The sequence below is a fragment of the Camelina sativa genome, chromosome 4 (genome assembly GCF_030686135.1).
Source record: "Camelina sativa cultivar CO46 ecotype springtype chromosome 4, ASM3068613v1".
Lineage (NCBI taxonomy): Eukaryota > Viridiplantae > Streptophyta > Magnoliopsida > Brassicales > Brassicaceae > Camelina > Camelina sativa.
This window is the reverse complement of record NC_141883.1, coordinates 13871110-13898805: the sequence shown is the minus strand read 5'-3', so window position 1 is coordinate 13898805 and position 27696 is coordinate 13871110. Positions and strand designations below refer to the sequence as shown.

Here is a 27696-nt window from a genome sequence, read left to right as displayed (position 1 = left end):
TGAGACTCCTGGAAGATTCCTGGTTGAGCTTGGTGTGGCCAGAGATGGAGACCCGATCAGCAGCTTTGAGGAGAATGAAGCTGCAGGAGTCGGTGTCAATCGACACCAGGTGGGTGATGGTCGACACCAAGATATTGATGGCGCGATTGCTTTGGCAAGTGTCGATCAACACCATGTGGAGATTCGCCTGCTTGTGATCCTTGCCCCCCTCATCCAAAGCATCCTCGACTGCCCTTGCTCGCCCCCAAGCATCCTCCCATTTCTTCTTTTGCCCTTGCTTTGGTTGAGTCTCACTCGTCTGAACCATTGGACTGACTATCACGACCTATGCTCTCATGTCATCCTCTATCCCAACTGAAGTTTACATCAGCTCCGCTCTCGTAGCGTAACTCCTCACTTTAAACTGAGTCCTCAGGTTATCGCGAGGAGCTTAGGATCCTAGAAACGCTTCTGCTTTATTTTGCTATTGACGATTGATAGAGAGATTCAAAGATCTTTGGAGAGACAAGTTAGAACTCAATCCTGTTGAGAGAGATTTTGAACTCCCTAACTTCTCTATTCTACTTTTTAATGCAATTTATTCATATTTTGATTTGTGTTTTTTCAATGATGTCTGAGTAATTTATTTGTTAGGTTTAGGGATTCTCATTAAGGATTTTATGGTTTATTAGATCTGTTGATTTTTCTGGATTCTTCATCTTTGGTTGTTTTTACTGTTTGATTCTTCATTGATCACCTAGAATTAATACCTTAGGATAATCGATTTATACGAGAGCCTGATTGATTTCTTGACAAAAACTTATGATGAACAAAATTGCTTTTTACAAAGAGATTTGATTTTGCAATTTTGTGAACAAACTAAACTTAAACTGTAATGTTGATTTGATTATTCGAATTTGCAAAGAGATTTGATTTTATGATTTATGAATTTAGATAATATTCACACTGAGAAATGATTTATTTTACTATTGTGTTTAGAGTTCAAGAATGATATTAATTGATTGAATCCTGATTGATTAATTGACTTGATACTCCATAATTTTTTTTGATCATTCCCTATGCCTACCTTTTATTCCATCTGAATTTCCAGAACTTTAATTACATTTTTGCATTAAAAATTATAACTACTATTCCTGTTTAGCATAATCAAAAATCCATTAAATCTATTGTATGCATCTTCAGTCTCTGTGGATTCTACCCCTTACATATTACATCTGCAAAGCTATTAGTACATCTAGGGTATTACAATTTAAGCATATCATCTAACAAAAATCTTCACACATGAGCCTACTCCGGCTCCAACACCCGACCTACATATACCAAGCGCCGACTAAACTCCGCGTCTAACTCTAGCACAATATGGTTCCTCTGGATCAATCCAATGAACAGCGCCATTATGCGATCAAGCGCCTCTTGCGCGAAATACTTGGCGTTGAACTCCTCTAAAGTCCACACGCATCAGTCGATAGAAAACAACTAAACCAGAGAAGCAAAATGATACATCCGCAGTATGCTGAACACTGGTGTCGACCTACATCCTTCTGGTGCTGGCCAAGACCAACCACCAATGTCGACACCTTCCTGGTATCGACTGACACAGACCACCATTATCGACTGACACCCTCATTAGTACATCACAAAATTCCACAACTGGATGGCGACCGACATCTTCCTAGTGTCAATCGACCCTGATACCCTAGCAACAATTCCCATCGACTCCAGCGACAGATCACGGCCTCCACAAGCCACAAAATCGTCCATGGCACTAACAATAAACAAACCAAGCCACAAACAACCACAACATTACACAAACACACAAGGAAATCAATCTCAAATCATAGAAACACATTTAACAAAGATCTAATCACTCAGGTAAGCCATAGTCATGCTCACCTCACCTTGAATTAGAAAGAATGAAGCCTCACAGCAGCTCCCCAATGTCACCCACGCCCAGATCTCCTTCTCCACAAACAACCCACACCACCAACAAGTCTAGAAACCTTCAGGAAAGCCTCCAGGAACTCTCAGGAAATTTTAGGATTTTTTCCTTTCCTCAACTCTCTGGAACGACAAGGAGGCTAACAAAACCCTAAAGTCGACCGTCCCCTTAAATACCACGATCTAGGGCTTCCAAATCCCAAACTGCTTCAAACCAACAATTTAAACGATCAACACCATAAGTTAGCGGACGGTTCAGTTTGTTTTTTATAGTTCTCAGTTCGAGGTGGTTCAATTTAGGGGTCATATATAAGGGGAGTGGTCGATGGATTAACCTAATGGTCGCCTCCCTTAGTCTTTTAATGATTCTTAAAATTTCCAAAGAGTTCCTAACCCCTTTCCTTGAAGCTCTTGTGCATGTTCCTTGTGAGAACTGTTTGTGAGAGGGAAGATCCGGGGTAAGAGGTGTCAGAGAAGCTTGTTGGTGTGTTGGATTCGTCATTGGTTGGTTACATTTCTCCTGTTTAAGAGGTGAGTGCATGACCATGACTAATCTAACCCTGAGATTCTCTCTATAACTATGTTGTATGGGTTGTATTTCTTGCTCTTTACTGGTTTAGGATTGATTCGTGGCTTCTATGGCCTTTGTGACTTATGGGTGAGCCTTGGCCACAATGGAGACAGTGGAAGGTGAAGAACAGACTCTTAGCTTCGAAGTGAATTTGTCTACGGGATCGGTATCAGTGTCGATCAACACCAGGTGGGTGTCGGTCGACACCAAGATGTTGACGGCGCGAGGACTTAGACAGGTGTTGATCGTTATTGCTAGGGTTTTTTTGTCGAGGAGGGTGTCAGTAGACATCAGGTGTCGATCGACACCCTCTTCAGCAGACGGTTGATACTTGCTTTTCTTGTTTGATTGTGCTGTTTGTTGTTTGTTGAACATTGGATTATCAATTGCTTATGTGTATAGCCCATTAGATGGGAGGATTGTCTCACTGAGTATTTGTGATAATACTCATGTGTCTTAATTGTTGTTTGTGATGCAAGTAATGGCAAAGTGTGATCGTGGAACCAAAGCAATGAAGAGGAGGCTGTTCTAGTGGCTCATTGATGTGTTGTCTGGCTTATGTTGAGTTGCTAGACTTGAGTCGTTAGAGTGTTGCTAGGTTGCTGGTTCAATGTTTCAGGTTTTTGTTGGATGGTTTATTACAGTTTTATGTTGGATTGATTGTTGGTTTATTATTTATTGGAGAACTTCTTGTTATTGTTGTTATTGTATTCCTGTGGTTGTGTCTAATTGGGGTTGCTGGTTTATATTGGTTATAAGCAATATCGTATTGTAGTTGTTTGGTATCTTTTATTGTGTGTTTTGGTTATTGTAAGATGGATGAATTAGATTTAATTATGTTTTAAAAAACAGGTCGGGTTTTTTCACATAGTGACAAGCCTAAATGGCTAAATCCATTATACATTATGGTATTGAGAAATGATGTGTAGCTGCGGCGGCGAGCTGAGACGGTGAATATCGACGGTTCCTGGGCGTCCATTTTCCTTCTACCATCTTCAAAACCACATGAATTGGCATTTCCTGGACTTACAATGAGAAGAACACAAACCCAACATTAGCCGAGAAGAATTATGGATAATCTATGATTTCATACTACAAGAAATGTGAGTATTAATAGCAATTTAAGATAGCGTTCTTGTTTTCCGCAATAAAAGAGATAGACGCTACTTTTTAGTAGCGGTTACGTATTGGTTATGCTATTAAAAGTGTGTGGGATTAGAAAGTGTGATTTTTCTTTTTGTTTTTTTACATTACTAATTTTTAGTTGCGCTTGAGTGTCTTTTGTGTTATCTTATGTATTAAGCGGGATTTTTTTTTTTGTTTCCCGCCTGCTAAAAAAAAAAATCTCTCTCTCTCTTTCTATCTCTAAAATAATTTTAAAGTATTAGTGTGAATGTGAGTTATATGGGTAGTTGGACTTCACTTACAGGAATAACATTAAGTATGTTGAAGGGGCAAATAAATTTGTGAATGCTTCATCAAAATATTTGGGTTATCCTACCGAGATTTGATGTCCGTGCATCGATTGTCGTAATGTTATGTTAGTCATCAACCGGTAGATGCAGTTGTAGATCATTTAGTGATTAGAGGGATGGATCATAAATACAAGAGGAAAGTAGTGTGGATAGGGATGTTGTGGTGGGTGAAAAAACTCGGCCAGACCCAAACCCAAAAAAACCCACCCTGAAAAAACCCAAGTTCAAAAAATCCGAATGGATTTTAATTCTTGTGGATAAACCAGAACTAGTTTTAAGTCTCGTGGCTAAACTCATAGGTACCCAATTTTTTTTATCTCATATAATGTATTTTACATTAGACATTGTGTATTTTTATGTCATAGCCTTTTTTTGTACCAAAAACAAGCGTGATTTATATTATGTATTTTGTGTATTTTATTATATTTGTGACAATTTTCAAATATTTATAATCTCTAATTAGATTAAGCAAAAACCAAAAATAAATAAAAGTCACAAAAAGGTTAAATACATATGAAAGAATCGCATGTTTACATTATATGGATTTAAATCATCTATAACACTTTAGTTCACACAATTACTATAACGAAATCGTCGGTTTACAATATCCCAAACGTTTTATATTCAACAGTAGTCAGTAGAAATAAGATTCCCAATCACTGATGGACCAAAAACCATATTAATCAAAGACTGTTATTTAAAACCAACCCAGAAAATAAAAATCAAAGAGGAGTGGTACCTACGATTTCGTTAACAAAGAGAGCAGTGGGGGAGCCAGAAATTTTTTTTAGAGGAGTCCAAATAATTTTTATTTTTCTTAAAGAAATGAAAAAGAAAAATTTAGAGGGTTAAAATGAAGTTTTTTAAAAGAATGGGGATAAAAATACAATTTTTGGGGCTCAAAATAAAAATTTAATTTAAAATGTGGTAAAAATGCAGAAATTGTAGGGGTCAAAATCAAAATACAAAATTTGTAGGGGTCAAATTACAAAATTTAGAAGGGTTATATTATAATTTATAACTAAAAATACACCCAAAAAAAAATTAGTGGGGTCAGCTGACCCCATACAACTCTTACTAGATCCGCCCCTGAAAGAGAGAGTCACGAGAAGCTCCGTCCGAAGATTGAAAGAAGCATTCACTGCAAATCACCCAATTCATCAATTGAAAGAAGCATTCACCGCAAATCATCTAGAAAAGCTCTGTCTGAAAATTGAAAACAACGAAGAACACAACTGATTTGATGTTGTAATCGAGTGGAAGCAATTACACTAGGGTTATTATGAATCAAACGGTTTCGTTTAATAAAAAAAGTTTCAGAAAAAAAACTCAAATGGGTACTCACAGTCTTATAGGATAAACTTGTGTATGACTGTATGTTTCGGATACCCGCCCGTTTTTACCCACTTTTTTCTTACTGAAAAACGGGTCCGAAAACTCTACATTATATGTGGGTTTCGGGTACCCATAGGGTTTTAACCTACTTTTAAAATCCCTAAATGTGGAGTATGCATTGAGATACATGTGAAGATAAAAATGATGATGGTCAGATTTCTGGTTCGATGCGTTGTTTAGGACAGCTTTCAGTGATTATGGGGATAGTCCACAATCAGAGAAGCCTAATGGATCTCAGTTTGACAATGATGAAACTGCAGATCCTAGTAAAACACGTTCATATAGCTATATGTGCTTGCTATGGAAAAAATAGTACCAAACTATAATCGGAATGTTACAAATTAGTGACAAAATATTAGTTAATATAATTTGTGCCTAATTAGTTACTAAGTGTAGCTATATAGTAATAAATTGTAACATATATAATTTGTAGAAAAATGCTACATATTTTAGTCACATAAAATATTGTAACACTATGACCCGCAACACTAAACGTAGCAAATTTATAGCATTTTCCTCACCCTTAACCACTTTAAACATTATTCTTTCCTTAAGTATCAATGACCTATCTTTTTTTTTCTTTTCCCCAAATTAAAATTAGGGCAATCTGTTGAGATCGAGAGTGGGAGAGAGACTAGCAATCTTTCAGAAGAGGAAGACTCATGAGTAACAAAGAATTGGAAGAGGCGGATCTGGATGAAACGATGGTTTGGAACTCCTATGCCAAAATTGGTTCAATGAAGAAGTGGAAGATGCGGATTTGTATGAACACGACGGTTCGTCCTCCTGAAATAACGTCGGCGATTGTAGTAGCCAATCGTGAAAGAGATCGAGAGTTTTTTACTCCCGTCGTTGATTTCAGCGCAAAGACGATGGTTCTTCTTCGAAACCTTCTTCTTCTTCGCATCAATTCAGCCACGAGGTGTATTTTTTCTTTTCACCTGATCTATATGAAGTACTGTTATATGTTTTCTCATTTCAAGAGTCATCTGAAATTAAAAGTAGAACTGAATTGATATTAAGCTCTTAGTTCCTTTCAAGATTTATTCTTCAAAATCTTGGAACTCGTTTGATTCACTCTATTGATAAGAACACTTCCTTAGATAGAATTCTCAAGTCATTAAATTTAAGTCTGAAACGACCGCACCCGGATTCCCAATCCTCACATAGGATCCACGGAATTTACCAGAACCCCATAATTCCGACGAGGCAACCGGCATAGAAATCGCTTCTTAAAAAAAATTCAACAAATACACCAAACACCACCTCATCTAGTTACTGAGTCGCACAACCAACCATCCCTAGAGACCGAGTAACAAGAGAGGTGGGCTGGAATATTTGATTCTGTCCAGCCACGGACAACACTTCCCAACAATTATACCAACTCACTATCAACTCCTCTGGTGAAAAGCTAGCCCTAGACGTCATGAAGCTTCCCACAAAATCTCGTGCCGATCGGAAACCAGACGAGACCACGATCTCAGTTACAATCCCCGATGGTCCTAACTCGCGTCTGAGAAAACGTGTCTCACAAAAATGCCAATAACTCATCAAGTTTAAATCCAAATCCACTTCTGTAACAAGGAGAATGACAATGAAAAGGTTGAGAATAAATATACCAAATTTCGTTACCTTTGAGTACGATTTGATACGTAAAAACCGTTTCCTCCCAAACCCTAACGATTCTGCTCTCTAACACAAAGCTTTCTTGATCTCTTTCTCCCTATTCTTCACAGTCGACCAAGAGCTCTCCCTCTCTCTTCCTCTGAGAAACCAGTGTGGACACTCACAAAAGAGAAGGAGGCGTCATAAAGTTATAAACACAATCTTAGGGTTTCTCAAAACCGATTCTAAACCAAGAGAAATTAAATCAAACCAGCCAATTTCTAAAATTAGGAAACCGGGATGTTACAATTCTCCCCCACCAACGAGGATTCGTCCTCGAATCTGGACACACCTTCATTCATCCACAAAACTTCTCCAACTGCACCTCCCACACAGAAGCTAAAAACATTACACAACTAACAACACACAAAACAACTTACCCTGCAATCTCATTGAAGGCTCGAAGAGAATGATACTAGAACTTCATACCACATGAAAATTGACTAACTACTCATAATCAATTCTATCAAAAACATCATTCATCAAACAACAGGAAAAATAATTCCACCAATTAAATTTCCTTAAGCCACTCTAACACCAATCCACTGAACCGCCCTAGAACCGTAAGGGCTCTGATACCAAACTGAAACGACCCGATCCGTTTAAAAAACAAAATAAAAATATAATTAAATATTCCATAATATTTAATTACAAGCCAAACAATAATCCAACATCTACAACTCCAATTAACATAAACCAGTCATCAACATGCACAACAGAAAAATATAAACCTAACTAACATAACCACAACACAACAATTGAGACCCTGCATCATCTTCCTCTAGTGTCGAACGACACCTTCACCTGGTGTCGAACGACACCTTCACCTGGTGTCGAACGTCACCCATCGCACCACTTGAGAACCAACGCACACACCGACGCTCACAGAATCACTTCCGTCAACTCTCCTCATCCAAACCTAACTCTAGCTGTCCTCCTAGAACCCAAACACACAAAAACATGCTGGTGTCGACCGTCACACAAAACAATCTATACCAGACCACAATACAAACACTTGATTAAAACACAAATCAACCATTCACTTCACAAACCCACTGTTGGATATGAAGCTTACAGCACCACGAAGATACCTACCAAAATTCAGCAAAATCGGACTCTGTTTCATCCTCTAAACATTGCCCTGAAGTAGCCCTCTCGAACCAGTTCGCGTTGTTCATCCGCAGGTGTTAGTGTTGGTCGGTGTTGAACGCAACCAACCCAGAAATCAAGATCCGAGCCTCCCTTCAAGCTCATTTTCGCCGCAAATCCCTAATTCCTCACAACTATTGATTTCCTAATTGATCTAACAATAAAACAACACAACTTACCTGGATAATAGCTATGCCAATCCACCACCAAGCTCAAATCCTTCTCTGTATTATTATTTAAAACTATTATATTATGACACCAAAAGATCAAATATATATGTATATACATAAATTTCTTTTAACCGTCTCTATATATATATATATCTTATTAAATAGATTTTAAATTAATATTAATATTTTTTTATTAAAATATCATAAATTTTGAAAGTCCATCATCCCAATCGGTTGAACCAGCCACTCACCAACAATATCGAATCGATGTTTGATACGGTTTTTAATACAATGATGATTAGCAAGTGTATCTTGAATCATTTGACGAAACCTGAGCTTAATTTAACGGAAAACTAATTTTCTTGGGTTATATTGATGAATGACAGGGTATTGGTGAGAAAAGAGCAACTTCCATAGTTGAGCTCCGGGATCAATGTCTATTTCACACGGTAAGTGCCACAGAGTTAAAATAACATGCTTTAGTTATATGATAATCTCCGGGATCAATGTCTATTTCACACGGTAAGTGCCACAGAGTTAAAATAACATGCTTTAGTTATATGTATTATCGAACATGATGCAATACAAAATGAACAAACGTCTTTCTTGTGACAAGATCTTTATTCGTTTATTTGGATTCAAATAATACATTTTACCATTATAACTTGTAAAATTATGCAATAAGCTAGTATTTATAATACACATCAAATACAAGTATACACTGTGTAAATGCACGACCATGTCCATGAAGATGCATGTGCATTAGATGTTCATTCGTCATTTTTTTAAAGCTAATATAAAGTAATATAGAATGCAAGAGAATATTTATGTATTGGTAATTTTAAAAATTTACATTGTATATTATATTTTATCATATAAAATTTGGTTTTCAAAATTAGAAATTACTTTTAACCAATACATTTTAGCAGAAAATATATATACTTATACATTTGATGTCTATATAAGCATCCACGAACTATATAATTAAGATACACAGCAAATTCTTAAAACGCAGTCTTAAAGTTAACGAGACAAAAAAAAAAAAAAAACTTACATTGCTATGAACAAAATCTCGTTGTGCCCACCAGAGAAAAGCTCTTAACTAACCTCAAAATTGGAACAATCACCACTTGTAGAAGTATCTCTCTTCCAAACCAACATTGTCTTTTGATACATATTGTCTTTTTTTTTCTGCGCCTAAAAAATAAAAAGATGGAGAAAACCTAAGCAAAGCGGTTAGCGCATCTAGCGCATGTCAATAACTTTATTTTTATTTTTATTATTACTTTTTTGTTTATTTTGTTTCCTTTATTTTAGATCTTACAAAATATCTACAACTAGGATTTACTCTGTGATACACTATGAAACAATTTTTTGTATTTTATTTATATATAAAAACTTTATGATTTTGTATCATGAGTAGACTGAGTTTTTTTGAATTGAAATATGCACGTTATGTCATTATATAAACATATATGTTACATTTCGGATAATGCTATTTTTTTTTTTATTTACATTCTCTTTATTAAAATGATATGATTTGATATATCATATATTCTAGTATTAATGGTGTTAACAAAATATATTATAAATTGAAAATTTAACTCATCGTAGTTTTGGATTACAATATATATATTAATATTGTTTCAAATTCACCCCTTCATATAAGCTTGTCCCATATTATTTAAACAAATTTTAATACGTTATATTTTTAATTTATTGTTGAAATATTCTTTCTATCCTAATTCTGATGAAAATGATTTGAATATGTTATGCACTTTTAGATATCTTTATAATAAAATATAAGAATATTGTTTTGGTACACGACAATTTTTTAGTATATTTTTATATATGATAGTAAAATGTTTGATATATATATCATTTTATTTGCAAATATTTATTGTATATGTTATCTAATAAAAGACTAAAAACTAGTTTGTAAAAACTCAAATCATATTAATATTATCACTTTTCCCATTAAATGATAAAATGGTATACTAAGCAACTTAGTTTTCTAGTCATTATATAGATTTCGATATAATAGATTCGACTTAAGCCATTTGATGTATCTGGAGAGATCCTCTGATGCCAAACTGCTTCTGACGCTTCTCAAAGAGAGGATTTGTTACTTCGTTTTGAAACCGAAGACTTTTTCAACAAATCGAGAGATAAAGGAATGATATTATATGTTTAGAGAGCAAAACAGAATCACTTACACCATTCTTCCTCTTGCAGTCACCTTAGAGTTAGACTACTCTTTGGGGCCTAAAAACCAAAATTGAATTCTAAATTCTTAAGAGTAAGAAATCAATCATCATAGTTAGCTACAATGACACACATAAGTCCAGATTCAATTACACATTTCTAACCAACCACAGTTGCAAAAACTATAAGATCAAACTAACATAATCCACAGCTATCAGTTTGAATTGAATCTCAAAAACAAAAACTGTTTCAGACGTGGGTAGAAAAAATTACTCTAACCCATGTGAACAAAAGGGGGGCAATAATAGAGGTAATGAGAATGAAGTATTATTTATAGTGTTTATGAAAAATGATAGAGTTTTGCTCGGTGGTGGATTAGAAAGGATCTCCCAATCTTGATGAGCAAATTTATAAGATCTTGTAAATGAGAATTTGCCTTCAATATTCTCAGGTTAAAGGTTGTGGTTGTACATAATAGATTTTATTGATTGTGGTATCATTAATTAGTCATATTCGTTATGGTAATCTAGAGAATTATTACCTAATTTTGTTTAATTGTTTTGAAGGGCCTTAAGTTAGATTAATATCCCCAGTCTTTGCAATTAACGATATGAGTTTTGTTAAAATCGAATATTACCATATGTGAGAGACTTCAATATTGTTTCTGCAAACGACTAACGTAGTTATTAGGATCCAAATCACTGATTTCGGGTTGTAAAAATATGAATAGAACCGACCCGTTCATTATAATTACCCAACTAACCTTAATGACTTCGATTTACATATTTTACATTAGAAAAATGGGTATTTTTGAAAATCTCCCATAGATTTTTTTTTTTTTAGTTTTATATTTAGTTCGATTACAATATTTTTTTTTTATCTTTCTTTTCTCCCATTTGAATGTTTATAAACTTACTTTCTTCAATTTTACATTTTGTATAAGACTTGATATTATATATGTATAGGTAGAATATATCAAATCAATATGGATGCATAATAAAATAATTAACTAATTTTCATGTTTAAAAATCAAATTTTGATTTTGGTAATGCAAAGTAAAAATATAATGATATTTAACTAAATACATTATTTTAGCAAAGTAAAAACGACGGTTGGTGGATTAATGTATAATGCCTAGGCATATATTTTTTTGGTTTTTTTTGTTGAGTTTTAAGTGTTTTTATTGATTTTTAAGTGTACTTCTTTACTAATACCAAATAAAAGAACATTATATCATTTTTTATAATATGACAATTAAAACGTAATGAGATGCAATAATTATATTTTAATTTCAAATGTAAATTTGAAACCTAAATACCATCAAATCATATATTGTGATAATGGGGTGTTATTTGTTACAAATTACTTTATATATATATATATATATATATATATATATATATATTATTTAACTTGGAAAAAGACATAAACATGCACTTGCATACTAAATAAGTGATGAGAAAATATAAAAATAAAATGTATTCAACTACATAGTAGCTTTTAAGAAAAATGATGAATAAACATCTAGTCCGAAATAGGTACATAAATCTTCATGTTTTTTTTTGGTTGAACACCGGGTGACCTAGGTCCCCCGAGATTTTGTTAACTTAATAAAAGAAAATTACAAACGGACTCTTCTAGAACGTGAAAGCCCCGAGAGATCGTCCATTAACAAAGGTGCAACAACATCTGGAACAACAACAAATATATGTAAACCTAAAGATAACGAAAACGCATAGGTAGCTAATCTATCGGCAAGACAATTAGCTTCCCTATACACATGTGAAATCTGGACCACCCAGTCCCTTGAGAGAAAGCCATGGCACATACGCACCAGGAAAGATAGCGGGTGATCACTTATCCCTGTCGTCAAAAAACTTACCACCATTTCAGAGTCAACCTCCAATGCTACCCTAGGTACTTGCTGCTCCCATGCCAAACATAAGTCATAATAAACACCCCATAGTTCAGCTAGAGGTGCAGAACTGCGACCATTTTTCAGTGAAAACCCTCCCTGCCACTCGCCCAACTCATTACGGAGAACCCCCCCCCTGTAGTAGCCAAACCCGGGTTTCCGTGTGAAGCGCCATCAGTATTAACTTTCAGCCAACCAGGTTCAGGTCGCGTCCAAGCGATCAACCTCTCTACCCGACCTGAAGTGTTGATATTCTCCCCACAAGTTTTATTTGTCGTAGCCATGTCCCGAGCTAGCTCCTTGAGAAAGCGAACTCTATCCCGACACTTCCCAATTTCACCAAATACATTACCACAACGCCACTTCCAACCCCACCAAACTGACATCGCAAAGATATTCAACCATGGAGAAGCTCCTACCGCCAACCCATCCCCCAAATTTTCATAAATCCATTCCAGTAAGGACTGATTAAAGAACACACTTCTCTTTCGTGTAGGAATCAGTCTCAACTACACTCCAGACATAGCCGGACAATCCCTCAAAATATGCAGTATTGACTCCTACCCACCCTTACATACCGTGCAAATATTCGAATCACACAAGTGTCTGCGTTGTCTCTCGACATTTACCATGAGAACCTGATGTCCAAGCAACCAGAGAAAGAGACGTACCCGTTCCGGAACCACTGCTCCCCATATATTCCCAGAAAAAGCAGACATATTAGGTCCTAAGTCATTCTTCCAAGTGATCATCCGATAAGCAGAATTACCAGTGAAATTTTCATTTGAAGTCATTCCCCATGAAAGTCTATCTTTCGCTCCTGTAAAGCGGTCCAAAGCCACCGCCATTAACTCCAGACATTTATCCTTAGGCAGATAAGATGCAATCTGAGACATATCCCATCCTACTCCATCAACCCATAAATTGTGTACCAACATTCCCTCACTATCAGTTGGAAGAGCACCCAATGCACAATCAGAAAGGATATCCATCGACACCCATCTGTCCTGCCAAAATCTGATAGTTCTGCCATCGCCAATAACCCAACTATGGCCATGATAAAAAACCTCACGCAAACCAACCCCCACGCTTTGCCATGTCGAAGACCAGTTACTCTTCACACAAGTTCATGCTGTATTAACAATAGAACCAACTTTATACTTACTCATTAGCACGCAAGCCCATAGCTTGTCCTATTCATTAAGTAAATGCCAACCAACCTTTGCTATAAGCGCTTTGTTCATATCCTTTGCTTTTCTGATGCCTAACCCCCCCCCCCCTTAAGACTTAGGTTGACAGACATTATCCCATGCAAGAAGATACTGTTTTTGTTTCTCAGGCTGGCTGTCCCACAGAAAAGATCTCGAGGCTTTGTCTAACTCAGCAAGTATTGACGGAGGTAAAATAATGGTAGACATCGAGTGAACTGGTATCAAAGATAGAACTGCTTTCGTCAAAGTTAGTCTTCCTACAAAACTAAGAACTCGACACTTCCAGCCAGATAGACGAGACGAAACTCTCTCCAAAATATGCCCAAATGTCTCTTTGTTAAAGCGTTTATGTAAGACAGGCATCCCCAAATACTTCCCCAAATCTGTGGTAGACTTGATTCCACTCTCTGCACTAATAGCATGTCCTAAAACTCAAGAGACATTAGTGGAGAAAAAAATCTTCGACTTCTCCAAACTGACCCTCTGACCCGAGGATGTACAGAACTTCTCTAACACCCCCCATATCACTCGTATATGTGCTACTGATGCTTCATCAAAAAGTATCAGGTCATCCGCGGAGCAAATATGAGAGAGTTGCGGTCCACCACGAGACGAAGTTATCGGTTTCCATCTCTTATCAATGACAACATAATCAATCATGTGACATAGTCTTTCCATGCATAACACAAACAAATAAGGTGACATTGGATCACCTTGTTGGAGTCCTCTCTGAAAAGTGAAAGAGTCAGTTCGCTCTCCATTCCATAACAAACTCATAGCAGGACCCGAGACGCACTGCAACACCCAACCAACCTAAACCTCTGAGAAACCTACAGCTCGCAGAGTGTCAGCCAAAAAGTCCCATCGAATTCTGTCGTAAGCTTTCTCAAGATCGAGCTTGAGCAACATCCACCCTTTACGACCCTTTTTACGCCGCATGGAATGCATTGGCTCTTGTACCACCACAATGTTATCAGTACTTAAGCGACTGGGGATAAAGCTAGCTTGGGCTGGTCCTATGAGTTTAGGCATCAAACTCTTAAGTCGTTCGACCATAGTTTTGTAATTGTCTTAAACAAGACATTATATATATTGATCGGTCTAAATTGGTTGATCCGCTCCGGTTTCACTACTTTAGCAATCAGCACAAGTAAGGCATCATTCATAGCTGGTGGTAGAACTCCAGACTCGAAAAACTCCAACACAAACTGTATCACTGAGTTCCCTACAATATCCCAGCATCGTTGGTAAAACACCGGTTGATACCCATCTGGACCTGGTGATTTGAAACTGCCCATACTTCGAACTGCCATTTCAACCTCCACCCCCGTGAACGGCTTACATAGAAGCTCACAATCCTCATGAGAGAGATTCGTAAAACCTTCCCTTGGCAGCATGGTTACCATTGCATCAACATCATTGATAGAATATAGTCGTGTGTAATACTCAATTGCCAATGACTCCAATTCCTTTGATTCTGTTACCCACCTATCAGAATCATCTTTTAGACTTTCAATTCGGTTTCTTCGTCTTCGAATAATTGTAGAAGTATGAAAAACACTGGTATTTCTGTCTCCTTGCACAAACCACTTCTCCCTTGACTTCTGAAGCCAGAGTACCTCCTTCTGTCCAAGAACAACATCAAACTCCTTTAGCAGTTCCTCCTCCTTAGCCAAAAGAGCATCAATCTGAGTAATGTCCAGGAGATCCTGAACAGTTTTAATCTCACTCACTAATTGTTCTTTACGGTGGTGAACATCTCCAAACACCTCTCTGTTCCATTGCCGCAAAACTTTGCGTAGTGCCAGCAAGGCTTCAGGCGTCTTTAAACTCCCTTGCCAGGACGTAGCCACTAACTCCTTGAAGCTGGGATGTTGCAGCCACGCGGCTTCAAATCTAAATGGTCTCCGTCAAGGATTACTACTCATTGTCGGGGACAACTGCAAAAATAAAGATGCGTGATCCAACGAAAGGAAAGGTAGATGTTGAATTGTGGTTTCCTGCCATTTCAACCTAGTCTGAGCACAACACAAGATACGATCCAATCGCTTGACAACAAAATTAGCTTCCACTCTTCCTCGTTTCCAAGTAAACTGATTGCCATGAAACCCTAAGTCAATGAGAGAGAGCTCATTTATCCACTCTCCAAAATCTTCGGATAACCTTCCATTTCCGCCAGTTCGCTCATCTATTCTAACAATTGTGTTAAAATCACCACCAATAAGCACTGGACCAGAAATTGCTGTGACAAACTCTTTTAATTTTCCCATAGTCCACTCCTTCGATTAACAGTAGGAGCTGCGTAAACAAAATCAAATTTAACACCTCCAGGCCATTTACAACTCGTGCATGGATAAATTGCTTAGATGAGTCCACAACCTCTACCTGCCCAATATCGACTTTCACAACAACCACAAACCTCCACTCCGCCCCACTGCGTCCACTCGACATGAGTTTTCAAAGCCTAACTTACGATAAATTTTATTTGTTCGACTTCCCCCTGCGTAAGTTTCAAATAACGCCAGCAGATCCACAGGATGTCGTTTCAAAATATACCTAAATGATAGTCAAAAAGCGGGTTTATTTGCCCCCCCCCCCCGGCAATTCCATTACAAGCAATTCATCATAAATTCTTGGATCCCAACCAGAACCACCAGGCCAAAACGTTAAGCGACAAGCTGCATCGTCTCCATCGCAGACAATTCACTAGCCATCACCACTTCAGTCGACACAGAAGTCTCTCCCATCCCCGAGGGTAAATGACCATTAGCATCAACAGAACTCTTACCCGGAATCGCCGACCGTTGACTTGCCAAATCCTCATTTCCATTAGACCCTCCGGCACGACCCAGATTTGCGTTCTCCACTCTGAGACGTTTGCCATTAACAGACATCTCGAAGTTCTCTCTTACGGGTCGAAAAACCAACCCACGAGTTGGGCGAGTATTTGATGATTTAGTGGGCTTGGATCCACTAGCCCCTACACGCTGTTTCGAATCGGGTCTTTTCTCATGGGCCTCAAAACGTGGTAAAGCCTTTTTTTCAGCTGAGTTTCATCACGTGGACAAGCATTAACTTGGGAAGTACTCTTTCCTTGTCCACCGAAAATTAATATACCCGCGTTTTCCTTATTCGATTCTGGAAAATTCACATCTTCTGTCATTTCCATTAATGGGATATCCTCATTAGTACTACCAAATCGATTAGATACTAGAATATTCGCTGCATCAATATTCCTTAATGGTATCCGATCCTGGTTTCCCAAATTAACAACCTCTCTAACAGTCGAAGTTGTCAACGTAATCCTCGACGGTCCAATTCTCCAGGCTGGTCGACGAACCGGGGTGAACCCATCGTCCGCGGGAGCATCTCCTCTCCAGCTCTTCTCCTCCACGACATTTCTAGTGACTGACTGACTGTGCTAACCTTCTTGGCTAACACCACCTTCGGACACGCGTGCACCAGATGCCCATATACACCGCATCCTGAACAAATGTTTAAGAGTCCCTCATATGACATGAAATAGCGTTCCCCATTAATTATAATAGTCCCTTTAAGCGGCTTTTGCAAGTTTACTTCCACACAAATCCTTGCAAACCTAGCCCTCTCAAAGTGTAAAGTGTTTAAATCCACCTTGATCGGCTTCCCCAATCCTCTAGCAATCCGCATCAAAATGGACTGATGATAAAAGCGTATCGGAATGTTAGACAACCTTATCCACATCGGGGTTGTCACAATCTCATCCCGGATCGGATCAAACTCCGGTGACCACGCTTGCACCATCAGATTACTCCCAAACACCCTCCACGGACCACCGGTTAACGCAGCCAAGTACTCATCCTCACCCTCAAAACGAACCATAAAAACTGACGCGGTAGATCCATAACAAACATCGCCCCACGAGGCTTCCATAACTCATGCAGTTTCCTACTCAACACCGGTAGTGATGCATGCCTACCCAGCACCCTCACAATCATGCAATTCTTCCACAAGCCATGCATTGCATCCAGAATCTCTCGTCCAATAGTAACCACCGGCTCTCCATCCTCTCCATCAGGAAACTTCAAACGCATCCTATCCCCCCCCCCACAAAGTCATCATCCAAGATCTCTTCCGGAATTGGACGCCCTCCTCCAGCACTCCCTATCACCTTCTGAACCCACACGCGAGAACCATTCGGCGGGTCTCCTGGAGGTCGATCCCGTGCCCCGGCATCCACCATGGTGGCATCGTGTTCAGTGAGACCAAAAACCCTAGAGTCGTCAAGCGCAGCCATCTACTTACTGTCCAGGTAAATATGCATTTACAATATGTATTTGAAGTGTATTTTAGTTCATATTAGCTTATTACAAGATTTTCAAGTTATAATTGTAAAATTTATTTAAATGCAAATAAACATATAATTATCATATCACAGGAAAGACGTTTGTTCATTTCAATTTGTAGAGCATTATGCATAAATGGCACATAATTAATTAAGAAAGACGGTTGTTCCTTGGATTATGCTCACAATCGGTCAAATGATTCATAATATTGCTAATCACCATTGTTTTTAAAATTGGATCGAACACCAATTCGATATTGTTCTTGGATGGCTGGCTTAACCGTTTCCTTCTTTCTTCACCTGTTTTTCAATAGAATGATGAGAGTTTGTTTCCTGACCAAATGAATAATTTTGATTTACATATTTTACATTAGATTTTCTAGTTTTATATTTAACTAGGATAGTATCCGCGCTACATCGCGGGTTAATTTTTTTTCCTTTTACATTACTATTTTGTTGTGTTTTTATGTTCTTTTTAAATTTTTTCTTAATTTGTTTGGAACCTGTTGGTATGCGGACTATTTTAATAATTAACTGTAGTTTAAGATAAACAAGATTAATCATTTAAAAGTCTTGAAAAAATTGGAATTTAGTATTCTGATTTTGCTCAAATTTTATTGTATACTTTATGAATATTAATAAGGGCATTTTCAAAAATAACCCATTTTTAAAAATACTCCTCCATGTTGCTTTCCGAGAAGCTGTGGCAAAGGTTCCTTCACGCACAGTATCTGCAATCTTTGGCAAAATGAAGGTGAAATTTCCTTCCCTCATTCGCATGCAAGTTTATGCTTACCGCAAAAGAATTGGGTTCAAATTCGTTCATGAGAATCCTCCTCCTACTTTGAGTGCTCTTTCTGCTGCTTCTTAAGACCATCCTTGATGGTCCTTCAATCCATAATCTCTCTACTGCTTTTAAGAACAGTAATATTTTTAATAATATGGGAACTTATGTAAAAACAAGAAATATTTTTAATTTGCACCGTATGGATCATGTAGTTCCAAATGATGTATGTTCTAAGTTGTAACATTTTTACATAGACATAATCGATTCTCAGACCATGATCTATGTAGTGTGTACGATATATACACTGGTTTATTCATAAGATTATTGCAGTTTATATTTCGGATTATTTTTTATTAAATCTAACTATATTAATTTTGAAATACAAATATGAAACTAACCTTAAAATGTGTAAGAAATTACATTCACTTGTCATTAGAAAAGTTTAATTACTTAATTAATCTTTATTAATTATAAATAAATAAATAAAATCGTCGACAGAGCAAATTAAATCAATAAGTTAAAAAAATATATTTGAATATAACTAATTCGTACTTGAAAAAAAAATTAAAATTTTAAAATTTTACAAATCTAATTTAATAAAATCTACAACTACAAATTTTATCAACATTTTTTACTAGAAAGGGTTAATTTTTTTCTCAAAAATCTAATCAAATAAAATTTAAATCAGTTCCATTTAACAATTTAGATTTTAAAAACTAATAAATAAAATAATAAAAAAAATAAATTAATACAACTTTTTATCAAAAAAAAAAAATTCAGCCTGCGGATCCGCAGGATAATACCTAGTTTGAATTTAAGGGGGAAAGACATGCAAAAGACCAGATATTAATATATTGAAACAAAAATTTACATACTCCCAAATAAATTTATAATCTTAATTACATTACTTGGTTTTGATCATTTATCATAAATGAAATTGAAATACATTTGACTAAAACTAGTAAATTAACCTATATAGTCTCATTAATTTATCCTAAAGTCTAAAACTATGGAGTTTTTTTTTTTTTTTGGTAACAGGTTAAATTTATTACCATTTTCTGATTTTCTTTGTACAATGTTGAGACAACTTATTAAAAGAAAGACAAAGAAGGACTAGAAAGGGAAAGAGATACAACCAAAGTATGAAGCAAGAAGAGATCCTGGCACCGTGATGAGCTTATCCCTGATAGCGCGATCCAAAGCTGCTTGCATTGATGAGGCGGAAGAGTGGATGCTGGTGAAAATCCTCGCATTTCGTTCTTTCCAGATAAGGTAGCATGTTGTTTGCAGAAGCAGTTTGACAAGCATCCCTTCACCTGAAAATCTTGGGTTTTTAGTCTGCATAATCCAAGTGGAGATGGAGCCAATTGATGCTGGTGGGTGACTCCAAATTTTTGAAGCAAAAGTCTGCCAAATCCCTGCGGAGTAAGGACAATTGAAGAAGAGGTGGTCATGAGTTTCCAAACCGTTTGAACAGAGCACACAAGCTGCAGGAACATTTAGTCCCCACACTCGCAACCTGTCCCTCGTAGGCAGTCTTCCTTTCATTACTAGCCAAAGGATAAAAGCAAATCTGGGAACTCCTTCTTTAAACCAGACCACTTTTTTCCAAGGTACTAGAGGGGAGATTGATCGCAGTTGCTCCCAAGTTTCCTTCGAAGAGAAAGATTCTGAGAGTGAACGTGTCCTTCGTCGCCATAGATAAACATCATGGCCCTAAAGAGCGTGGGGCGGGGTGATTGTTGTTAGTGTGATCATGAGTTGCTGGTGTGCCTCAGAGCGAGCTCCCAGCATCCACCATTCACCATTTCTCACCGCCTCGCTACCTTGGTTTACTTTCTAATGCGAAGATCCCGTGGACCATTCTCACCAATGAAAGTAAGAAGAGGCCCATGACCTGTCCAATTATCGAACCAGAAAGAAACAGACTTTCCATCTTTTACTTTGCACTTCATGAATTCCACCATATAAGACTTCAGAGAGATCATTGATTTTATTGTCCTGGATAGCATATATTCAGGACAGAGAAAATGAAACGTATGGAGTTGGAGTATATGAAACGTATATTCATGCATGTATAGGCTGATTCAAAACAAACTATATAGTACTTGGTGTAGTTTTGACTTTATGGGAATTGGATAAATAATTTATTGTAGGAAAAGAATGTAAGAACTAAAACCCCTTGGTGTTTTGTCTAGATTCAATATAAATAGAGTAACACATTAACATCAGATTAATATGCGAAAAAGAAGAACATTCTTATAATCTTACACATTTTTCTCTATTATCTTCATACCATACCCCCAAGCTTAGAATCTCTCTACTCTCGCAATCTCTCTTCACCTTTTCTTCAACCTCACTCTAAGACGATGAAGATAGAAGGAGAAGTGGTTGTGATGAAGAAGAACCTTCTTGATTTCAAAGACGTCATGGCATCTCTTCTTGATCGAATCCATGAACTTCTTGGTCGTCGCGTCTCTCTTCACCTTATCAGCTCTCTCCAACCCGACCCGGGTATTCATTCTTTCTTTTACCCGACCCGTTTACATTTTGCATTAAGTTCCACCTCTAAAAGTTATCCTCTCATTTCTTTCGATTTCATCACTAAAGTTTACATGTTGGCTCGATTCATCAATCTGTTTTTTTCTCAAATCAATCAAATTTGAGAATAAACTAAGATTAGTAGTCAATATAGTAGATTCATTTGTTGATATAAACCATGATGTTGTGACAAATTTTTTATTTTTTTTTAATTTATTTAGTTTATCCAACATTCCAACCTAAGTTTATGTGTTTTACTTTAAATAAAATAATATTTTGGGTATTATGTATCAGCCAATGAGAAGAGAGGTAGACTTGGGAAAGCAGCATATCTGGAGAATTGGGTAACAAAAATAAAAACGTCAGTAACCGCTGAGGAAACCACGTTTGGAGTCACGTTTGATTGGGACGAGTCAATGGGACCACCGGCTGCGTTTATGATCAAGAACCACCACCATAGCCAATTCTACCTCAAGTCCCTTACCCTCCGCGGCTTCCCGGAAGGTGAAGGCGGTCCGATACATTTCCTATGCAATTCTTGGATCTACCCGAGTCACCGATACCGTTCCGACCGCGTTTTCTTCTCTGACAAGGTAACACGCTAAAACGAACTGGGACAAGTGTGCAAGTCATAATATAAATTGACCTGTAATATTTGACAATCTAATCTGATAAGTAGTATGTTAAGGGGGTACTGGTTAGTGGTATGTTAGTAGTAGTAGTGTGTACTGTAAAGTAATATTCGTGTACGTGTGTGTATAACAAAACATATTATTGTACCAAAGAATGAAACCGGATTTACAAATCACCTTCTTCCGTTATTCTAAAATAATTTTCTGTATACACAATATAGTGGGGTGGGACTATAGTCGTCAAAAGTCAAAGTGATGTTTATTAAATTTAATTTTATTTTTAGTATTTAACCAAATTACTATTTTTTTTTTTTAAATTAAAAAAAAGACATATCTTCCAAGTAATATGCCGGAGCTACTGAAAGAACTAAGAGAAGAAGAGCTAACGAATCTAAGAGGTAATGAGAAAGAAGGAGAACTCAAAGAATGGGACAGAGTTTACGACTACGCTTATTACAACGACTTAGGTGCTCCGGAGAAAGGCCCTAACTTAGTCCGTCCGGTTCTTGGTGGTTCACCTGAGCTTCCTTATCCCCGTCGTGGAAAAACTGGTCGTAAACCCAATAAATCTGGTTAGTCAACTCAAACTTTTGAAATCATATATACATTGCAAAACTCAATGGTTACTTGATGTATATGTCATTGTTTGTTCAGACCCTAAGTCTGAGAGCAGGCTCGCTTTACTCAACCTAAACATATACGTGCCACGGGATGAGCGGTTTAGCCATGTGAAGTTCTCTGACGTCCTCGTTTATGCACTCAAAGCGGTGACTAAAGTGCTTGTCCCTGAGATCGCTTCTGTTTGCAACAAGACCATCAACGAGTTTGACTCCTATGAAGATGTTTTTCACCTCTATGACGGTAGTATTAAGCTTGCCAATGGTCACACCCTTTCTAAGCTTCGTGACATTATTCCATGGGAGATGTTTAGGGAGCTCATTCGTAATGACGGAGAACGGTTCTTGAAGTTTCCATTGCCTGACATTCTCAAAGGTAACATATAAATAGTTGGATAGTCGATTTAGACCTAAACTTTTTATAGTTTTGACATATAGTGATCCTATATTTGTTACAGAGAGTAGGTCGGCTTGGAGAACTGATGAAGAATTTGCCAGGGAAATGCTGGCTGGTCTCAATCCTGTGGTGATTAGTCGTCTCCAGGTTTAAATCTTATCATTTAACTTCTTCTTGATTTGAAATAATTTAAATTCATCGATTGATCTTGCTTGATTACTAAATAAACTGGATATACAAAAATGTAGGAGTTTCCACCAAAGAGCAATCTGGACTCTTCAAAGTACGGAAATCAAGATAGCTCAATACGCGAAGAGCACATAGAAGCAAACATGAATGTTTGCATCAATGTTCAAGACGTAAGTATATATTATATACCTTTACTTCTTTGATAATTAACAGCTCTATAGGGATTGTAGTTAATTGCAATTGGTGTAATTTTGTTTTGTGTTTGTATAAAAAAAGGCTTTGGAACAGAATAAGCTATACATATTGGACCACCATGACGCATTAATGCCTTACTTGAGGAGGATAAACACAACAAACACTAAAACCTACGCGACTCGAACCCTTCTCTTGCTTCAAGAAGACGGAACTCTGAAGCCTCTTGCAATAGAGCTGAGTCTTCCACACCCACAAGGTGAAGCACATGGATCTGTGAGCAAAGTTTTCACACCAGCAGAGAAAGGAGTAGAGGGATCAGTTTGGCAGCTTGCAAAGGCTTACGCAGCGGTGAATGATTCTGGTTATCACCAGCTTATAAGCCATTGGTAAATAAATGGTGACAACATTGTGGAGTATCTAGAAAGATTTGATTTTTGGTTTGAAGTAACCGGTTCGCTTATGGTTTTTGCAGGTTGTTAACGCATGCGGTGATTGAACCGTTTATAATAGCGTCGAATAGGCAACTCAGTGTAGTTCATCCTATCTATAAGCTTCTACATCCTCATTTCCATGACACAATGAACATCAATGCATTGGCGCGACATGTCCTAATAAACTCAGACGGGATTCTCGAGATAACGGTCTTCCCTGGTCGATATGCCATGGAATTGGCTTCTTCAATTTACAAGAATTGGGTTTTCACCGATCAAGCTCTCCCTAATGATCTCGTAAAAAGGTAAAGCATCAAGTCTCTTTCTACTCAATTCTTGAGTCACAAGTAAACCTAGAGTCTTGGGACATATAGCCTTAAAATGCTATGTTTCTGCAGAGGAGTTGCCGTGGAAGATCCAAATAGCTACAGTGGTGTTAAGCTTTTGATCGAGGATTACCCTTATGCTGTTGACGGTTTAGAGATTTGGTCAGCGATCAAAACGTGGGTCATAGAATATTGCTAATTCTATTACAAGAACGACAAAACCGTTCAAACCGATACAGAGATCCAATCATGGTGGACCGAGCTCCGAACCAAAGGCCACGGTGACAAACAACACGAGTCATGGTGGCCATCGATGCAAACCCGCGATGACCTCATCGAATCTTGCACGATCATCATTTGGATCGCTTCTGCTCTTCACGCAACAGTCAATTTTGGACAGTATCCTTACGCTGGGTTTCTTCCTAATCGGCCTACGATCAGCCGCCGGTTTATGCCAGATCCAGGTACTGTTGAGTACACTGAGCTGGCAGAAGACACTAATGTAGTGTTCTTGAAGATGATCACGCCGCAGTTACAGACTCTTCTTGGGATCTCAATCATAGAGACCTTGTCTCTGCATTCAACGGACGAGGTCTACTTAGGGCAGAGAGAATCACCAAATTGGACGGCTGATGAAGAGGCTTTGGAGGCGTTTAAACGGTTTGGAAAAGAACTGGAGCTAATAGAGAACAACATTATAAAAAGAAACAAAAACAAGAGATTGAAGAACAGGACTGGACCGGTTAACATACCGTACACTCTGTTATACCCGAATACTACGGATTACATAAGAGAAGGGTGGGTTACTGGGAAAGGGATCCCTAACAGTGTCTCAATCTAGAGTTGCTCTTCTTAATTTCATGATTATGTCTCTTTTTCGAACTTAAATATTAATATTTTTTTGGATTTTGCTTGCTATTATGAACTCTTCTACATTACTATTCATTTTTTTGGGTCGTTCAAAATCTATATATCTACCTCTTAATTGTTTTTATTTACTTCCCACACTGTTTAAGTGTTTATAGTGGATCACAATATGTTCCACTACAAGGAAAACAATTAAAGAGTACATATTAGATGATTCGAATATCACATAGAATTAATTATTTTCTATCAATCTTCAGTTTACCACATAATTAAAACACATATCACTCGTAAGTCCTAAATAAAGAAGAAGCTAAAAAGCCATGTAAACTCAACATTTATCTATATGATCAATCACGTTTTTTACCAAGTTATGTCAGTTAACATATCAAATATGACAGATTTCATTGCAACGCGTTAACTGTTTAAAGTTTAAACTAAACATCAAGATTCAAACGTTGATTAATGTAAAGTAGTACATTTAACTTCAGAACGACATTGCAAAATATATATATATATATATATATATATATATGCATGTTTTGTAGATAATTTTCACAAAAGAACATAGGAGTAGTATTTAAAAAATGCTCTATAAATTGTTTCAACGTAACGACCACGCTGTCTTAATTAGAACAATTGACTTCGAATTCATGACAAACGTTGCACATACGTGCGCATTTTTTTCCAAAGTTGAGATTTTACATGAAGTTAATGATCCTTGGGAGTATAATTTGATCTCAACAAAGTTTTTTTTTTTGTTTGATCTCCACAAAGTTAATGATCCTTCGTAAGTTTCAAGTATCAACTAGTAAATTATAACTATAAGATTGAAATAAATTGCTTTCATAAGCTAAATGCTAACAGTCAAGAAAAAAGTACTCGTAACAGATCCAATCATCGATGTTATATACTCAGTTCTCTTTGTAATCTCGTCTTTTCGAAATTTATAGGCAAGTCTATATTCAAACCGAATCCAGTTTTTTGAGTCGGGTTCCAGATTTCAAGTTGGGTATTTGGATGTGGTTTTTATGCCTATGCTAGCTAGTAAACTTTGAATAAGGAAAATTTGTTTATTCAAAAAATATTGGGGACTAGCGGTAATTACAATAACAATTAGTGAGTGGAAAAGCTTTTTCCTATTAAACTTTCAATAAGAAAAATTTGTTTATTCAAAAAATATCGGGGACTAGCCGTAATTACAAAAACGATTAATGAGTGAGTAATAAGCTTTACAAAAAGAAGCATGAACATAAAAAAAATGCATATATAGTTACATACATACATGTACGAGTGTTCCGGTCCCTTACACGAAGTCACGAACGAAACTCAAATCCGAAAAAACAAGAAAAACCAAATAAACCAAAACAAAACCCAAAATACGGATTAGTACATAGAAATTTGGAAGATTATCAAGTACCAAAAAAATATTATGAAGGACAAAACGGTAAATATCAAACAGTTAGCAAACTAGTTAGTAGTTACTAGGATATTTGCGATTAGCCGTAAAATATAAAAACTATAGTGAAGATAATTTTGCGATTAGCCGTAATTACAAAAGCATTGACGTTGACACATGAATTGGAAGACAAGTCGGAACATCAAATTAATGCATAACTTTACTACATACATGTCGGAGTGTCCCGTCCTCGACACAAACGAACGAACTCAATCCAAAAAAAAAACTAAAAACTAAAAACCCAAAATACGGTAATAGCATAGACTTAGCATACTTACTTGCATCGAAGAGAAGAACAACACTCTGATCGCAGTATCCATCGTAAACGCCACCAAACGCGTAAACCTTCCCCCCAAAAAAAAGTTTTTTTTGATTAATCATATAAACTTACTGTTTTTGGGTACGCAGATTCTGATAATCATGCGTAAACCGGAAACCTACACCGTGGCCAAGCTCCGTTGAGAACTCCTCTGCTCCCAATCGCTCTTAACATGCAAAAAAAAAACACAAAAGCGTTTGATTCAAAATGAAGCAAACGTATATACAGAAACATATATGAAGGTGAAAGGAAAAAAAAAACCATACCAAGATCGAAGTTTAGTCTCCATGAAAGACATGAGGTTAGTTGTTTCGCAGCTTTTTTCACATTATCTCCTTTCACCTTCAAGAATCTCTCAACACACTCTCTGTTACAGAACTTCTCCTGTAAAAAAAAAAAGCTCGATGTTTTTGCTTGGTATGAAAAGTTCCGAAGCTTTTTTTTGTGAACAAGTACATGCAGATATATTTGTTTATTGAAAAAGATTTGAGTAGAGACGTACTTGTTTGATAGTGAGTGGAGGAGTTTGCTTCCTGACCAAATGAATAACTTTGATTTACATATTTTACTTTGGATTTTTTAGATTTATATTTAACTATAACAGTATCCACGCTACACCACCAATTTTTTTAAAAAAATTTATTTTAATTATATTTTTAGTATTTTGTTTTTTCGGATATCATAATTTAGTATATATTGTTGGGAATCAGGTTTTATAAGTTTTTGATAATTTCAATAGTAAATATAATCATTGCATTATATTATGTCTAATTTTTATATTATAAAAAATGATACACCGAAAAAAAAAACCTAGCTAGGCGTTATACATTAATCAACAAATCCCGATATTTCACTTAACTGAAATTATGTGTTTAGTCAAATATCATCAAACTTTTACTTTGCCTGAGAAAATAATTAACA

General features: G+C 36.8%; 1 protein-coding gene and 2 pseudogenes across 1 annotated transcript; 1 reads left to right on the top strand and 2 right to left on the bottom strand.

Annotated features, from left to right (window-relative positions):
- Window positions 1–16360: 16360 nt before the first annotated feature.
- LOC147945724 (uncharacterized) lies at window positions 16361–17916 on the bottom strand (annotated as a pseudogene).
- Window positions 17917–19918: 2002 nt separating this feature from the next.
- On the bottom strand, window positions 19919–20353 carry LOC147945723 (uncharacterized). Its single transcript, XM_087509344.1, has one exon. The coding sequence runs from the start codon at window positions 20351–20353 to the stop codon at window positions 19919–19921; it is 435 nt and encodes a 144-aa protein (XP_087365470.1).
- Window positions 20354–21159: 806 nt separating this feature from the next.
- LOC104780118 (linoleate 9S-lipoxygenase 5-like) lies at window positions 21160–24974 on the top strand (annotated as a pseudogene).
- Window positions 24975–27696: the final 2722 nt, after the last annotated feature.

What these genes read in the sequence shown, in the direction of transcription:
- LOC147945723 (XM_087509344.1), bottom strand. Translation starts at nt 20,353, where the DNA reads ATGAAAGGAAGACTGCCTACGAGGGACAGGTTGCGAGTGTGGGGACTA.